Source organism: Pleuronectes platessa, chromosome 10 (assembly GCF_947347685.1).
Source record: "Pleuronectes platessa chromosome 10, fPlePla1.1, whole genome shotgun sequence".
Lineage (NCBI taxonomy): Eukaryota > Metazoa > Chordata > Actinopteri > Pleuronectiformes > Pleuronectidae > Pleuronectes > Pleuronectes platessa.
In genome coordinates, this window is record NC_070635.1 from 24521843 (window position 1) to 24539906 (window position 18064).

Here is an 18064-nt window from a genome sequence, read left to right on the forward strand (position 1 = left end):
TCTGTCTGTCATTAGACTTCGGTCAGTTTCACGGGGAGAGGATTACACAAGATGAGCTCCGAACCCTGGCGATGGGCGACATGGAGCCGTTCTGTCTGACTGTGAACCCGCTGAGTGACAGCCTGTCCTTACTGAGCCTGAGCAGTGAGAACTTGCAACTAGGTGGTGCATATCAGCCTGCTGACCAGCAGGGGGAGGCCCAGAGCTCGGAGTCCAGTGGTTCTCATTCGTCAACAGTGGAAAATGGCAGCTTTGAGGAACCAGAGGGTGTCAAAAGCACCGTAAATGGTTTAGACCAGCAGCCTGGTTCCTCAGATGACTTGTCAGAGGACTCTGTGGAAGTTGTTGTGTCCTCTGTTATTAAAGAGCTTATCGACAGGGTTCAGACTTTAGTAGATGAGGGATCGCTTGAAGTCTCATTTCCACATGAGAACTGGCCGCAGACCGACACAGACAGCACTTCCTCAGATACCTCGACTGGTCTCCGTCTTGATGCCGGTCATCTTTCCAGCTCCAACCGCCAGACTCTGCCGGAGATGCTGGCTGGAGGAACGCTCGAGTTCCTCTCTGTCACACAGGCTGATATATTGGCAGAAGAGCAACATAAAGACGGTATTACCCGTCATAGTTCCTCTCCTTCCATTGTCACGTTGCCAGACAGCTCTGACCCAGCCACCCCAGACCACAACCTGCGGGTCGATGACCCTCAGGCCCGCAAACGTAGCCACAGCAGCACCCAGCTCAGTCTTAAAGGGAAAATCATGGAGAGGCTGGCAGACAAGTCTCCTGGGGCAAAGCCCAAAATAAAGAAGGCCAAGAGGAAAGAGGAGGAGAGGCAGAGAAAGGCAGCCAGTCAAGCTGAGAAACTGCGGCCGCCCAGTATTTTCTTTGGGGACAGCCTGGACCTAGAGAACTGGTACAGCTGTGGGGAAGGTGAGGTATCAGAGATTGAGAGTGACACTGGCTCACCCAGTGGCTGCCCTGGTGGAAGTGTTGGGGGTGTCAATGTCACAGGACGCAGATCATCCTCTGCCCCGCCTCGTTTTAACATCCACCCTCTCTACCAGCATGTTCTGCTCTACCTCCAGCTTTACGACTCCTCCCGGGCCCTGCACGCCCTGTCAGCCATCGCATCCATGCTAAAAGCAGCGCCCTCAAGGTTTGTAAGTGACATCTCCACCACCAGCATCAACAACACCTACACTCCACAGCTCTCTCTGCTCCAAAACCTCCTAGCACGTCACAGGGTCTCCGTAATGGGCAAAGACTTCTACTGCCCCATCCCCCAGGACTCCCATTCCCACTCATTTCGCAGCGCCATGTACCTGGAAATAATCATCTCGCTTTGTCTTTATTTCCTAAGAAGCTATTACTCTGCCCACTTGGCGGCAGGCCCTCAGGACTTGGCAGGAAACCGAGCCATGCAGCTGACCAGCGTGGAGGTCTTAGCTCTCCTCTTCAGCGAGCTTTCCAAAGTTACAGGTGGCTCTGCAAAGGGCTTTGCTAGTTTTATCAGTGATGTCCTCTTCAAGTGCAAAGTTCAAAAAGTGGTCCTCCATTGCCTGCTGTCCTCTATATTCAGCGCTCAGAAATGGCATGAGCAGCGAGTGGCCGGTGTTAATGTGGCCACAGTGGAGGAGGGTCTGTCTGAGGATAGTGTGATCAACCTGTCAGAGGACCAGATTGACAGCTGTAGCGCTGTCCAGTCACAGTTGTTAAGACTGTTGCAGAGCCTTGTCGTACTTGAGCACAGAGTCCTGGTGCCAGCCGATGAAGGAGGAGAAGGAGGACCCGTGGGAGGAGGTGCAGGAGTTGGAGTGACGGGAGGCGGTGCCGGGGCAGGGTTTGAGATTTTCGGCGGGGAAGTGGAGCACGTCAACCCTCAGCAACCCATGACATCCCTTCAATACTTGCATGGACAGCCAATCACATCGCAGGGAATGTTCCTGTGTGCAGTGATTAGGGCACTTCATCAGCACCATGCGTGTAAGATGCATCCACAGTGGATTGGGCTTATAACAGCCACACTGCCATACATGGGGAGGGTGCTGAAGAGGGTCGTGGCCTCCGTCACTCTCCAGCTTTGCAGGAACCTGGACAACCTTCTTCAGCAGTACCGCTACGAGACGGGGATAATTGATGAAAGGTATAAACATCCACATGGAGTTCGTATTAATGTGACACCTATAATCAATAATACAATCACAGTCAACAATCATACAGGAGGTACAAAGCAGTAAAATAACATAGCAAGGATTTGGACACCAGATGGCACTGTTGACCATCATTTACATCATCCATCTCTTATGTGTCAATTGTACTTTATAAGGAACATTTCAAATTTTGCATTGACATATTCAAAAATTCATTCAGAAATTCCATTGATTAACCTGCATATTCTCCCTCTGTCTTCCAGACCGCAATGGATCGCTCTCTGCATCCCCCCTGACCTGATTCTGACAGTACTGGAGGGAATAACAGCCATCATTCATTACTGCCTGCTGGATCCCACTTCCCAGTATCACCAGGTGAGTGCGCTGTGCACCAAATTATTATAGCAGACCAAATGATATATGTACATAAACTTGTTTTTGTAAAGCAATTCTGAATTCATGATGTTTGTCATTATTTGATAAATGTCTGAGTGAAATATGATTTACAGTATTGAATGATTACAGAGGGTTTTGTTTTGTTGCATTTTCTGCCTCTCAGCTACAAGTGAGTGTTGACCAGAAGCACTTGGCTGAGGCTCGCTCAGGTATCCTGTCCATCCTGCACACCATCATGTCGTCTGTCACCTTGCTCTGGAGTGTCCTCCACCAGGCTGATAACTCAGACAAGCCAGCCGCTGCCTCCGCTGCTTCTGCTTCCAACATCAACCTGGGCTCCACAAAGGTACCCCACTAAACACAAAACACAAAAACTCAATTAGCACATAGTCAAATTTGGTTCAAGGGCACATTTTAAAATGTCAGCAGCACTTCAGCAGGGGTCAGTCAGTTGAAGACTAGGTAACTGTTACTGTAGAAAAATGGTGTACATCAGAAGACAACACTATCCCAGAGCATACACAACTAACTCCATACTTGCATTACTGGTCTCAACAATAAAAACAGCAACTCATTTATCTCATTATTGAGAGTAACAGCTTTTTCCCAGCAGTTGGGGCTCTGTATCTGTGTCCTCAAACAGTAATTATCCTTGTCTTCACGGAGTTAGGTTGTTTTTGATGTAATGAAATGTCTTCCTAGTAGTATGAGGATAATACACTGAGTTTAACATTTTACATTCAATGATATCTACAAGTCATTGGTGGTGGCAAAGCCTGTTTTTGTATTGTAACTGTTACTTATCAGCTGTTAAGGTCTAACCTCAGGTCCTTACTTGTATTTGCTCTACAGAACCTCCGTCAGCAGATTTTAGAGCTACTGGGTCCGATTTCAATGAACCACGGTGCTCACTTCATGGCAGCAATTGCCTACGTTTGGAACGAGAGGAAACAGGTCAAGACTCCAGTCAGAAATAAGGTGGGAGTTGTAGCAATGAAAAAAAATATGTCAATCCCTTTTCAAGTTGAAACAGTTTGAATCTAGTTCTTTTGTTCTGTATTCAAGAGTTTGGTCTTTCAGTTTGAGAGCAGGACTTAATGAGATAAATACGATTTGTAATGCTTTCACTCAAAATGCTGTATTCACACTCTGTAGCCCTTTCTTGTGCTTAGATTTCCTCTGCTTGTAGTCAAACTGTGGGCTTAACTGTGGGATAAGTCAATATTCCACAACTTATAGAATGTCAGGTCTGGTGAAGACAAATTAAATTCTCCGACCATTTTTGTGAGTATGTTTGCTTTACTTTGAGAGTCCCGTACAGGTAGTTACTTTAACCAGGTTCACACATTCCCCTATAGGATTCTTAATGATATAACGCTAACACACCCATAACAGGGTCGGGATAGTTTAATTACTCATAACCTTGCAAGCGCACAGTCAAAGCCTGAGCAGCGGCTTTTTTAGTGCGAGTGCAGGCTTTTGAGTGAGAGCATTAAAAAAGTCCTGCTCTCAAACTATGCTCAAGAAGACAAAACAACATAATCCTGGCATTTGTTTATTTTCTTTGTAGTCTTGTGTAGTGCACTCACAGTATAAAATGTTTTGCCAACATGTTAAAATGTAACTCACTTCATACCATCCTTACACAAGCTTGGTTTTGAGAGACAAAATGTTCCTTGAATGATAACAGTGGTGGAAATGGATCTGTCTTGTCTCGGATGTAATAAGTAGTTATCATAAAAAATGCAGTACACGCACTGTTCAACATGATATGCAGATTTTATATTGCGCCTTATCGTGTTTTAATTTGAGTGAAGTTAGTAAACTGCATTTAAACCATTCATACGACATCTTTCAGGTGATCCCTGTGGCCAGTGAAGAGCAGCTGCTGCTGGTCGAGCTGGTTCGTTCAGTTAGTGCTATGCGAACGGAAACAGTCATGCAGACAGTCAAAGAGGTTCTAAAACAGCCACCTGCCATCGCAAAGGACAAGGTTTGTGTTTCTGTTTTTTGCTGCTGGTGTCATTTGTTCTGTGGCTTACAAAGTTTTGTCTTCATCACCGACTCTTCAACAAAACACCCTGCAGAGCTGTAAGATCTTTCTGTATAACCACAACACAACTGCAACAGAAGTTTTTGAGTTTTAACTAAAGAATTAAATATATGTCAAGTTTAGGAACATTGTGTTTTTGTTTGTTTTCTTGAATCTCTTGAAGTCTATTTCATTTCACCTTGTTCCTGGTCAATCACTATGCCATTACTCTACCCACAGAAGCACCTCTCTTTAGAAGTATGCATGCTGCAGTTCTTCTTTGCCTACGTCCAGAGGTGAGTTCAATGCTTCAGAACATTAGACTAAACGTACTTATCCCTGCTATTTAACTGCTAATATTGTTCAAATCCATTTAACCTTCATAAAGTCCTATTTGTGTCGAGTTGTTTAACCTCTTCAGTCATCACCTTGTGTTCTTGCTTGTTTTTGTTGTAGGATCCCTGTGTCCAGTTTAGTGGACAGCTGGCCGTCTCTACTGGCCCTGCTGAAGGACTCTGTACAGTTGGGTCTTCCTGCCCCTGGACAGTTTCTTATACTCGGGTTTGTTTCTCCTATTTCTCTCATTTGAGTCGTTGTAAAGGTGTCATTAAATCCTCACAACCTCTGAGGAATCAGCTGTTCTATTGTGGGTCGTATTGTGAGTCTTGTGATTATTGTGTAGCTAACACCTAGATATTAGCTTGTTTAACATTTTGGTCTTTCTTTCGCTAGAGTTCTGAATGAATTCATTTTGAAGAACCCCAATCTGGAGAACAAGAAGGACCAGAGGGAGCTGCAGGTAATTAATTAACCCCTTTAAAACCAGATTAGTTACTTTTAATATACATATATACTTTCCTTATCCATAGAAAGTGTAAAAGAGGTGTTGGAGGTTTCCATTAGATCATATCAAATGTCTGGCCTGTAGGGTGACTACACTACGATGGTTAAAACCAATTTTATTCTAAATTGTCATAAGATAACACTTTTTTCCCCTCTAATGCCAAGTGGAAGGTCTGAGTTAGTTTGACCATAGACAGTTGCGCAGGATTATAGAGTGAATTACAGTGAGGGATACCTGTATGGACATGCTCCTAACTAATAAGCTGAATATCATTTGTGTACTCAGGACGTGACCCATAAAGTTGTGGAGGCCATCGGGACAATTGCAGGCTCCTCTCTGGAGCAAACTACATGGTTGAGGAGAAACCTGGAGGTGAAGGCTTCTCCTCAGATCGTTGTGGATGGAACAAACCTGGAAGCTGACGTAGAAGGTGTGTTTCTTATGTTTACTAACTGCATGTAGAAAAGCCATATCTGTATTAGTGGATTTTGCAGTATACTGTTGGGTCTAAACGTTTGAAGATAGTTGTGTCAGACTTTTGAACTCCACTGTATATTAGCAAGTTTCACACTTAACTTACTAAAACTAAACTAATATTGAACACATGCTAATGGAAATTTTAGTAAAAACCCAATTCAAAAATAAGAACAAATATAAAATCAGTTATATATGAGAAATAAGTCAGGAATCAGGAACAATCAAAAGCTCCTAGCGAGAGGATCTCAAAGTGGAGCGTGTCTGTATCAGGTTAAAATATCCCCTATTTACGGAGGAGTCGTATCATTAAGTGCCTTGCAAGAAATTAAAAGAACTTTAAAAACATTTCTAAAATGTTATGGAAGCCAGTTAAGAAAGAGGCCAAAACTGAGGTGATGGGTTGATCTGCAAGCTTTAATAGTGTAATCAGATATAACAGATATATCATGAAATTTAATTTTAAATGCCCCTTAAATAATAATGTAGTTTAGCAATTAACATTCTTTCTACATATAAATGTGTGTGCACTGTGCAGAAATACATGTTTCTGTCTGATAACGATTCCTCAAAGACACACTAACAGGCTGAGATTGTTTCATATTTGTTGAGTTGTCTGCAGGGTCTCTGCTCAGATTAGTTTTTTTTTTTGTTTAGATGCTAGTTGTAGAAAGCTAGTTTTTGTATTTGTGTTAAGGGCAGACTATTTTGGTAAGGGAGGGGTCATTTTCATGTTCATACCAGAGATGTCAGGGATTAATGTAATCCAGCTAAATCAAGTGTAGAAATTAATCTGAATAGGATGCAGTGAAGCATCCCAAAAAGCATGTGGGATGTGTTTATACACTGCAGTAGGTCTGCATGTTTCAGCATGGCTGTATTAATACTTGTCCGCTGTGTTGCTGCTGTTAATGTTGGGTCTGTGTGTTTTGTAGATTTAATGCTCACAGTGATGGAGGCCTCCAGCTTCACTCCATCAGTGTACAGCGTTCATGCCCTCACGCTGTTGGCTGAGGTAAAACACTCACATCTCTGCGATTCAGCTCAACCCGTCCTTTGCTGCTGTTGTTTCTCAGGCCATCAATCAGCGGTTGTGCCACTTGTTTCTATTGTTCACCTCGATTGTGTATAAAGTCGCTCTTACTCACATTGAGCAGCAGCATTTAGGCCTGTTGCTCCAGGCTCACCCAACGACACAAAGCCCACTCCATTTAACTCTGTACACTTGATGTACGACCACCTCCCCCCTTCTGGGAAAATCATTATAAGTAAACCTATGAATCAGTGTGTTTAGTGTTTGTGCTGTGAACGAGCTGAGCTGAACAATGGAAATAACTCACCACGTTCCTCCACCCTGGCTGGAGAAACTGCTGTTTGCAGCTGTATTGATTAATGGGCTTATTTGTGGTAATACATCCAATGTTTCTGTGCAATTTCTCATGTATTTAGTTAATTCAGTAATATGGTGATTAATGCCTTCTTTCTAATAATATTCTGTAGCGACATCAGTCAGTGTTGCCATGGTTAATTAAAGCATATGTGTGAAGACCGACATAAGAATTTCTGAATTTGTTTGCCAGGTGCTGGCTCATCTGTTGGACATGGTGTTCTACAGTGACGAGAAGGAGAGAGTGATCCCGCTGCTGGTTAATATCATGCACTATGTAGTGCCCTACCTCCGCAACCACAGGCGAGGATAAGCTTTGTTACAATCAAGATATCCTCTGACTTTAACTTACTACTATTGATTTAATATTTCACTAAATAAAGATAATGTCAAGAAAAGAGAAAATATAATCTTATCAAGCTGCTAAGGAGGATTTAGTGTGAAAATGAGTTGGAGCTGATCAAAAGCATTTGTTTTGAAGATGGAAGCGTAATGTTTCCTGTTTCTCCTGGCAGTGCTCACAACGCCCCCAGCTACCGGGCCTGCATCCAACTGTTAAGCAGCCTAAGTGGGTACCAATACACCCGCCGTGCTTGGAAGAAGGAGGCCTTCGACCTTTTCATGGACCACACCTTCTTCCAGATGGACTCATCCTGCGTCAGTCCGTGAGTAGGAGAGGAAATGGACTGTGTGTGCGTGTGCTAGTGTGTGTGTGCGCATCTGTTAGTCTAGTTTAATATTAACTATGAAGATGAGCTGAGTCGCAAGATAAAGCTTTCGACTAACCAGTGGATCTATGTTCCAGCCCTTACCTATAGTCATGAGCTCTGGGTAGTTCAATAAAATTCAATTCAAAACAAGTTTATTCTGTGAGCTGTCTGGTCGACCACACAAGCAGCAACCTGGAACACCTGTGGTGACCAAAAGAATGAGGTCGTTCACACAAGCAGCCAAGAATGAGTTTGGCAGGGCTCTGCCTTGAGGAGTTCAGACATGTCGAGTGTGCTCAGTGGAGAACCGCTACCCTTTTCACATCCTCCCCCTCTGGGTAGACCCAGAACACGATGGAGGGACATAGGTCAGGACATGTTTTTTCACAATAGTCGAGCCATATTTTTGCAACTCGGAAAAAAAATATATCTATTCAACCCTTCAAAAATTATCAGGATGTTTTTTTTAAAGAAAATAATTCACTATGGTCCTACAGTATAAAGCCTACGTCTGTGTTTACTTTCAGTTAAAGGGACATAGATTGTACATGTACACTTACACTGATGTGTAAGTGTAGAAACATTTCACCCAAGTTTCTAATAAATGTAACATTGTAATGGCATGTGTTAATGCCATAAAAGCTGGCTCTGTATTTTTCCATGTATATTTATAGAATATGAATGCATCATCATTTCGCTTGTGTTTCAGCTGGAGAGCCATCATTGACCACCTGATGACTCATGACAAGACCACATTCAGAGACCTCATGAGTAAGCCTTATGATTCTTCACTAGTGCTTAATTTAGAAAATCATATTTTCCTGAGACGAGCGCTTGCATTTCAGATCCAAATAAATCTCTTGTCCATTCAGATGATAAAAATATATGCTTATGTGACACAGTTGATAGCCCATTGAGATGTTAAAGACTGGCACACAGATTAATAAAGTGTGTGTTTCCCTCTCCAGCCCGTGTTGCTGTGGCCCAGAGCAGCTCTCTGAGTCTGTTCACCAACAGAGACGCAGAGCTGGAGCAGAGGGCCATGCTGCTCAAACGCCTCGCCTTCACCATCTACAGCAGCGAAGTGGACCAGTACCAGAAATACTTGCCAGACATTCAAGGTGAACAACACAACACATTGATATGGAGCAGAAGTTATCAGCTCTGCTTTAGGAGAACATTTCCCACAACAAGCAGTATCAAAGTTAAGCAGAGGCCCCTTATGGACCTGGTATTAACATCCATCCAGTCTGAACGCACTCGGGTGCTTCCTAAATGCATCTTGAGATCAGATCACTCAGATTGCATTCCAATGTGGTCTGAGATGCACGTGTACACTGTGTAAATGGTTTGATTTGTTTTCTAGTCCTGTTGACCACTCAAAGTGCTTTACAGTTCTGCCATTCACCCATGCACACCTTTATCTATCACGCATCACTCACACACTACCTGCACAGCCATCAGGGGCAATTTGGGGTTTTGGTGTCTGGAAAGTGGAATAGCAGGGCTGGGGATTGAACCACCAACCCTCTGGTTAGTGGACGACCCATTCTAAGTCCGTAGCTTCCCTCAGTTCCAGATGTGTGAGAGGAAATGTGTACTGGGCCACCTACTCCACTGACCTTCTCTGACCTGCTACCTGCTCTCTCTCTCACTTTTGCTTGAAACATAAACACATAGACGACGGACACATATGTTAACTCAGACTGGCTAAAAACAACATGTGCTCTTTGTGAACAGAAATGACGCACCTGTTAATTTGCATTTAGAGTGGGGAAGTGAGATCTGATCACAAGTGGTGACAGGAGACACATTTTATTACAAAGTGTAGACAGACAAACCTAGTGTTGTCCACCTGTGATTGGACCTCTCTGGGCAGATGTAAATACCATGTCCGAGCCGAGCCATGATGGACTGTGTTGAGTCCATTAAAGGATATGTTCACATGTTGACAGTCTATACTGAGAGACAAAGCTTTTAGGTGCTTTTTAACCTTCATGTTTTAGCACTTTCATTGAGCGAGTGTGTCAATGTTTGTTTGTGTGTGTGTGTGTGTGTGTTTGTGTGCGCATTCAGAGCGTCTGGTGGAGAGCCTGCGTCTTCCTCAGGTGCCCATTCTCCATGCTCAGGTGTTCCTGTTCTTCAGAGTGCTGCTGCTGCGCATTTCACCTCAACACCTTACCTCCCTGTGGCCCACCATGATCACTGAACTGGTAAGTGCTACACGTCACACACTGTCTCCTACACTTATTGACCTACTCGCACATAAATCATCTCACCTGCACAAAACTGTTTTTCTGTAGGTTCAGGTGTTTCTACTGATGGAGCAAGAGCTGACAGCGGATGAGGATATATCAAGGTATCTGCTGACACTGCAAACTAGCTGCAAATAAATATCCAAATCGCTACTATCTGTGCTCCTCTAATGATTTATCCACGCCTGTCCATCTCTAGGACATCAGGTCCGTCAGTGGCTGGGTTGGAGACCACGTACTCTGGTGGAAACGGCTTCTCCACCTCCTACAACAGCCAGCGCTGGCTCAACCTCTATCTGTCTGCCTGCAAGCTCCTGGACCTGGCCTTGGCTCTTCCTCCTGAGAGTCTGCCTCAGTTTCAGATGTCAGTACCAACAAACAAACATGGGTTGTAAAAGGCTTTGCATGTGATAGTAACCGACATAATTTGTCAAAAGTGGAGATTGTGTATGTGTTCATGTCATAATTTCAGGTGGCTGAAAAAAACTGGTATAATTTGTAGAAAATGCCCATTCTTGATATGTGGAGGGTATTTGAATGGGCATGTGAATATGTCGCTCCTTTAATGCTTTGGTTGATCGTCGAATAGATCAAAATAAGGTCATATCTGAGTGAGATCTGTCTCGTCACAGGTACCGCTGGGCCTTTATCCCAGAGGCCTCAGACGATTCAGGATTGGAAGTGAGACGTCAGGGGACTCATCAGAGGGAGTTTAAGCCCTACGTGGTCCGACTGGCCAAGCTGCTGAGGAAACGGGCCAAGGTATCTCATCCTCCCTTTGTCTACACAAGGTTATGGAAACAAATGACTGCTTCTTCAAAAGAGTGTTCAGGGAAAGGCTCTTTAAAGGATTTCAAGCTTCAAACCTTCTGGATCCAAAATGTTGAACCAGTCTCTTTGTAAAACTATGAAACCCCTTTAAATATCACATAGATGTAACCAACCATACACAGTTGACCACTACCACACATTTCCTCCTCCAAAAAGATGCACTTTCCTTCAACTCAGAGTGTAACTTCTCTCAGAAATACACACTTTCTTGCTCAATCTTTTCAAAGACTTAATACTTATGGTACTATGAAGCTGAGGATACTACAACTGTGACTCTAATTTCATAATATTACAAATTTATTCTCAACAATGCATTTTCCACCTGCAGAATGGCACACACATGTTTCTTCCTCAGTCATTCCTTATCTGATTCATTCTTCCTCAGAAAAATCCAGAGGAGGACTGCTCCACGCGAACCCTGTCCTGGGAGCCAGGTCACCTAATGCTGACCCTGTACGTGATCCGCAGCATGGAGCAGTTGCTGCCGTTCTTCAACCTACTCAGCCAAGTGTTCAACAGCAAGGCCAGCAGCCGCTCAGGTCCTGCCTTCCCTCACAACCCTGCAAACTCCTCCTTCCACGGCCACAAGGAGGGCCACAAGCTGGAGAGCCAGAAAGTGTTCTGGAGTCGAGCAAGGCAGAACATCGAGGAGATGGTGGAAAAAGACTTTCTCGAGGGACTCATCAAGACGTGAGGACATGGCAAAGGACAGAGTAACATGGGGATTAACTCATAACTGATCAACACTCGTGAGAAAACCTCAACCTGTACATTACAAAACAAGGGAATACAAGTGGAGAAAACATTGTTTGTACATTTTTTTCTATTTATAATGATTATTTTACTTTTCAAAAGCTATTGTCTTTCATTTTAATTATTTGTACATATGGAGCAGCTTTGATGACTGACTTTTAACATACATTCAAGTCCTTTAGGGCAAAGTGAAGATGCTGTGCCATTCCATATCGATGTGACTTAATAAATAAAGATTTATAATAGGGGGGTAACTTGGGCTGTGTCTTTCTCCCCATAATATTTGAAATGTTTTTTGGCTCTTTAACTGTTTATTCAGTTCAATTGAGATTAATTATGTGACACAAAATTACTTAGAAGTCTGTGTGTCTGCATGTCCATCTATATTTATGAAGTTATTAGTTATCAATTTTGGTTCAATACCATCTGTGTGAGGACATTTTCCTCACAAATTCAAAGGGCTGTTTGAGGGTTAAGACTTGGTTTTAGGGTTAGGGTAAAAATTGGGTTAGGGTTAGGCTAAGGTACTTGGTTGTGATTGTTAAGGTTAGAGATTGTCCTCACAACCATAGAGTTGTGTGTGTGTGTGTGTGTGCGCGCGAGAACACGCACAAATGAGCAGATGTGCAAGCTTATTACCACTTAAGGTTATGGTAAATATTAAATGGGATGATTTTACATGGCATCTATATAGTTTCAACATTTACTCAAACGACATTACTACAAGTCACATTCACCTGTTAAGATAAACTCTCATAAAGTACTTCTATACACAGCACATTCTCTACCACACGTCATTCATAAGGATTCAGTGTCTCGCTCAGGGACCCTTGCGTGCAGAAGGGAGCAACCACCGACATTAGGGTGCATCAAAAAACAGAGTTCCAGCATATTGATCTGTCTGGGTGCTCAAAGTGTTACCATCCATGCAAAAACAATAAATGCAAAATATTTTTGCGATACGTGGTGATCTAGAGGTGGAACGGCACACAGTTTACTAGCTAGCTATCGATAGCTAGCATAACTTAGCTATGCTACCTCATCGTTAGCTAATGCTAGCTAGCTAAAGGTTTTGGAGATCATTTTGGCCTGTCCTATGGGCCTTATTTTATTCTTGACATTTGTTGTGTTCTTCCAACCTATTTTGAAGCCACAAGTATTCACTCCCGTTATTGCAGTGCATTGTGTTTTATTTTCTGTCAAGTTATAATTAAAGAGTGTAGAGATATATATAGGTATAATGAGTTAAAAGGAGGCCTTACGAGGCACGCAAGAGACTAGAACTAGAATGAGCTAAAAGGAAAGTGTCGTGCAATGTGTCAAGGGGTGAGTAAGGTATTAACCCTTGTGTGGTGTTCATGTTTTGGTCACTCAGCCAATGTTCGCGGGTCTGGTGGACCCACCGCATTATTCAGTCTTTCAATCAATGGAGCTACAGCAATATATGTAAAAATACATAACAGATGTTAACTTTATCCCAATTACAAGCAATATAAACAGCTTATATGGTCAATATTTGTTATTTACCCCTGTTAAATCATATTTATGAATAAAAGTTTTCGTTTTTTGTGATAAAATGCAATTAAACAAAGAAACATCAATTACAATCAAGATATGATTGGAAAAAACGAATATGAAACAAGGTTTTTCATCAGTGTTGAGGTCTATTTCTTGAACTTAATTAGAAATTTAACACACTCGTGTCAGTCTACCTAAGACAATGAAGGGGAAGAGTTTAGAGAATATGAAGATCCTGTTTCTATCAATTCAGAGTCTGACAGTGAGTTTGAAGAAGAGGATGAGATTGACCATCAGCCAGCTACGTAAAAAGTTCATCTGCAGCCAGCTCTCACTGGGTCGACCACTGCTCTGGTCCGGACGCCGGCACCACATAGGGGAGGTGCTCCTAAGCCACATTTTCACCGACCTCAAGGTGGAGACGTCCCGTTCGCCAGATTTTACATTGTTTACACGGCTCCGGGACAACTGGGATCTGGTGCCACATAAGGAGCGCAGCCCATTGTCCCGCTACATTCCTGACTAGGCCAAACCACCGTTCCTGGGCAAGTTGCGTGCTGAACTCATTGCGTGCACTGCAGGAGTGCTCGACTACAAGCGAGGCAACTACTGCGAGTTCATGCAGCTGTGTCTTGTGTATCTGGGTGCAGACGGTGCAGCACAAACTCCAGTTACCTTCCAATGGCCAGGAGCACTGCACAAGACGCGGTGGATGGCCAAGCTGCTCTACACTCTCAAGCAAGCCTTGATGGAGCAGCACATTGCGTTGCTTCCTCAGGGGACCATCACAACGTGGCAGCAGGTGCGGAAGATTCCGACGTTTGGCAACTTCATTACGCACATCTACGCAACGTGGTGGCTGACCTGTGACATGCCCGTAGATGCCGCATGGAATGACCTCACACTCTACCACCACCTGTAAGCGTACAAGTCTGTTGACGAGCGCATTGCAGCATCAGCGATCACGGCACTGGAGCGGTACCTATGGTACCTGACAGGCGAGATGCTGCCCCTAGCCCTCTTCAGCACCAAGGTGCCAGTTGGCGAGCGGCGCGCACTTGCAGATGCCGCAAGGCACAAGCCGGCTGACCTCCCCATGCGAGCCCCACAGCTCTGCTTTGGCACTGGCTTCAGCAAGCTGAAGTTCCCAACCCTCTCACCGACCACCAGCTTGGCTGACCTCGCCAACCCAGAATGCTGTGAATGTACGTGCCATCAATGTTGTGAATGACTGTGCCGAGCGTGGCGTCAAACTCACATCAGACTTTGTGGCAGCAGCCAGGAGCGAGGAGCACCTGCAGAATGTACTGCAGGCAGTTAAGCATGACCGGTCTAAACAGCCAACTAACCTAGTCTAGCCTGTGCTTGCAAGCTAGACCAGGACTAGGACTCAATTTCAATGTTGTTATTTTTGTTCTTCAATAAATAAATGTTCTCAAAAACAATTTCTTGCATTTTTTTTAAATTAACTAGGAAAACACCCCAAACGGCTCATTTTCATATTTTTCACATGTTATGTTCCACCTCTAAATCTACATGAATTTGCCCAAAACTTTGCATAAGTCATTTTTTATCTGTGTCCGAACAAAATGCAATCCCAGACGGTTTGATATTTTGAGATTTTAATTTTTGCCTTGCAATTTGATGCACCCTAACCGACATTCTGATTTGTTGACGACCCTCTCTACCTCTAACATCTGGATAAACTCATTTGCTCAAGATTCACTTAAGAATCCATCTAATATGAACCAATACCAGCTGACATTGGGTGAGAGATGGGGTACAGCCAGGACAGGTCCCCAACATACACAGAAACAACCATTCACACTCACATTCATGGTCAATTGAGAGTCTCCAATAAACCTAACCCCAATCTGCATGTCTTTAGGTGTCTGTGGGTTCCTGGAGAAAAAAACACTAACACAATCACCAATCATCAACACTGAAAGACCTCAGATGAACCGTGATTTGAACCGGTAATGTTCTTGCTGTAACAACTGCACCAACTTTCTGCCCTCCCTAAAAAGTAGGGGAGAGCGGGGTAATGTGGGACATTTTTTACATTTGCTCCCCTCTAGGCGAGCTAAAATGATGTATCAGTAAAATGTACACATTTCCCATTAATTCAGGATGTCTTCTAGCAATGGAAATGATCAGAATGTCTTCAGGACAAAGGGCAGTGAAAATATGATTGTTTTTAAAAAAGTGGTCTTGTGTCCCACTTTACCCCAGCTATGGGGTAAAGTGGTCCACTTACTTTTTCCACTTTAAAACAATCATAACAACACATGTTGTAATAGTTAAAATCCAGACAGCTAGATTGACAACCACTAATATCGGACTAGTAACAGAATCATGGGGATTGATCAATTAAGCACATTTATGATTATTATGATTCATGTGATCTCTTAGCTTAGCTGCACATTGTTTCTCTGTCCAATTGGCAGGGACAGGGATATTATTTTGTCTGCATATTCAAATGCCAGTTCACGGCACTTAACTGGAGCAAGGCCATGGAACTGGTCAGCTAGTTGTTTCAAGTGATTGGCAAGCTCCTCCTCCATCTCATCTGTGAATATTCTCTTTACCTCAGCTACTGCACCCCAGGCTACTGATTTTACTTTCCCTTTCTCTTTATGAATCTTTTGAGGGTTGTCTTGTCAATATTTCTATCCCTCCCATCTTTTCTTAAGGACTTCTTTCCTTGCATGACCTCAGCGGCTGCACTCTCCATCTCTGCGAGGGGTGTTTGGCCCCAGGTTGTTTTCCTGGTGTATAGTTTCTTGGCACGATGGCTTTTTTACAATGTTTATGACATTACTTATAAAACATATATAATGTAATATAACAATCAAATATGTTTAAGACTAAAATTAACGTGTGCTTCATGGTGGGGTAAAGTGAGACAGTGTCTCACTTTAACCAACAGCATTTGTCCCACTTTACCCCACAGCCACCGTTTTAGAAAAAACAACATCTCTTAGCAATTCAGGCTGATCTTCAGCTAGCACCAATCACATGGTTTTATATGTTGGAAGTTCACCAACACGTATGATATAAGTTTTTCTACCTGATTCAATTTGTTTTGACACAACAGTTGATTAAGTTCAAAGCAAGAAAATTCACTTTTACATGCAAAAAACGAATTTTTGTGAAAAAACATACTTTCCACAGCACCAGCACCAACTTCATGGCAAGGGGGGAATGTGAGGGGCTTGAAAACATAATGGTCACATGACCACATATGTGTTCCGTTGCCTAGATACAGGGGGTGTCTCACATGACCCGATGTCCCACATTACCCCGCTCTCCCCTACAAGAAGATAGTAGATAACCCTAAGGTGGAAAGTTGGTGATGATCACTGCTGACCTTTTTTTTATATTTTTGCAACTTGGAATTAAAACAAATTAAATGGAGTGGGTCCTCTCGACGGAGGCTGACATGTTTTTTTAGTCGTCCAAACTGGACAAACTAAACATCTTTGGAGTTTTTAGGACACCCGAAGGCTACTACAGGATCTTGTTTGGAAATGGAGGATGAGGTGAGGGATATTCATCTTAAACATACAACTTCACCACTAGATGTCACTAAATTCTACACACTGAACCTTTAATTCCCTTAAAAACAGCAACAACTACCCTATAAACCTATAGAGTTCTGGTCTGAACTGATCCAGAAGTACTCAGATGGTAATCTTACAAATACTCAACTAAAAATCAAAGATTTTACTTGATTGGATGTAAAGATGTACTTCCCCTATAAGAATACTGTATTTCTACATGCCTTTAGATACCATGTTAATCTATTATTCTTACTTATGCATTATCACTATACCATTATCACAATCAGCTTTTAATTATCGGATTGAACAACAGACCAATGACTGATTTCTAATCAGCAGTCCAATCAGAAACACAGATCACATCAGCACCATGGACAGGGACAGACTCCTCCTGATTGGCTGTTTGCTTCATGCATTAATCAATATGTCTCTCTCTTGCTGAAGAGAAAACTGTGTCATGTGAAGCAGTCTCCACATGACCTTCATATCATGGCAGCGGCATGACGAGCATCAAGCTTGGCTGCAGAGGAGCGTCCTTAACCCCTCATGTCCTCTCGCCCCATCGCAGCTCTCGCGATGACAGGCAGCACCTCTGGTTGGTCACCACCGCGTCACCTGACACAGAGGCTGTGGAAGGTGGGCGGGGCGCTGCCAGTGATGTGAATACATTAATAATTAAATGTGCAAGTGGATGTCAATCCTGTGAAAACAGTGACGGTACAGAGGGAATCGTCCAGCTGAGGAGGAGGAGGGGGAAGAAATTGAAGGAGGGCTGGTGATGAAGATGGTGATGATGCTAGCCAGGGCCTGAGGTTCCCCCCGCTGATACAAAGGGACAGGCGGACTGCTGCTGAGGATTATCCCGGAGACTAGAGGACGGAGGACAGGGAGGAGGAGGAGGCAGAGAGCATCATCCGGAGGCTGAGCCACAAAAGGGAAAGAAAGAGGGAACCTGGAAGAGGATTTCCGCAGTTGGATTAATTTGATTTGCTGCTTTAGGCTGAGATTTCTCAGAGGATACTGGCCTTCACGAAGGAAGTCAGTTCAGGATTAATCAAGAAGCACAGGCAGATGATATCCGGCCTAACTGAGTGAGAATCTGACGTTAAATTAGACGTGTTAATTTCCCCTGATATGTTAGTGTGCTG

The 18064-nt window shown here is 43.5% G+C and overlaps 2 protein-coding genes across 2 annotated transcripts in view; both read left to right on the forward strand.

Moving 5' to 3' along the window:
- dop1a (DOP1 leucine zipper like protein A) overlaps positions 1-12124 on the forward strand; it is a 31174-nt gene extending 19050 nt beyond the window's left edge. Inside the window, exons 19-37 of the mRNA XM_053432492.1 lie at positions 16-2146; positions 2417-2528; positions 2713-2895; positions 3402-3527; positions 4408-4542; positions 4822-4877; positions 5038-5142; positions 5314-5380; positions 5711-5855; positions 6835-6914; positions 7480-7589; positions 7802-7951; positions 8706-8767; positions 8965-9117; positions 10073-10209; positions 10300-10355; positions 10451-10615; positions 10884-11013; positions 11468-12124. Of these exons, the coding sequence (XP_053288467.1) occupies positions 16-2146; positions 2417-2528; positions 2713-2895; positions 3402-3527; positions 4408-4542; positions 4822-4877; positions 5038-5142; positions 5314-5380; positions 5711-5855; positions 6835-6914; positions 7480-7589; positions 7802-7951; positions 8706-8767; positions 8965-9117; positions 10073-10209; positions 10300-10355; positions 10451-10615; positions 10884-11013; positions 11468-11776 (4412 nt within the window). The 3' untranslated portion in view covers positions 11777-12124. The remainder of the gene's footprint in view (positions 1-15; positions 2147-2416; positions 2529-2712; positions 2896-3401; positions 3528-4407; positions 4543-4821; positions 4878-5037; positions 5143-5313; positions 5381-5710; positions 5856-6834; positions 6915-7479; positions 7590-7801; positions 7952-8705; positions 8768-8964; positions 9118-10072; positions 10210-10299; positions 10356-10450; positions 10616-10883; positions 11014-11467) is intronic.
- Positions 12125-17610: 5486 nt separating this feature from the next.
- snap91a (synaptosome associated protein 91a) overlaps positions 17611-18064 on the forward strand; it is an 88505-nt gene continuing 88051 nt past the window's right edge. The window contains exon 1 of the mRNA XM_053432944.1: positions 17611-18007. The gene's annotated coding sequence lies outside the window, so the exon portion shown is untranslated. The remainder of the gene's footprint in view (positions 18008-18064) is intronic.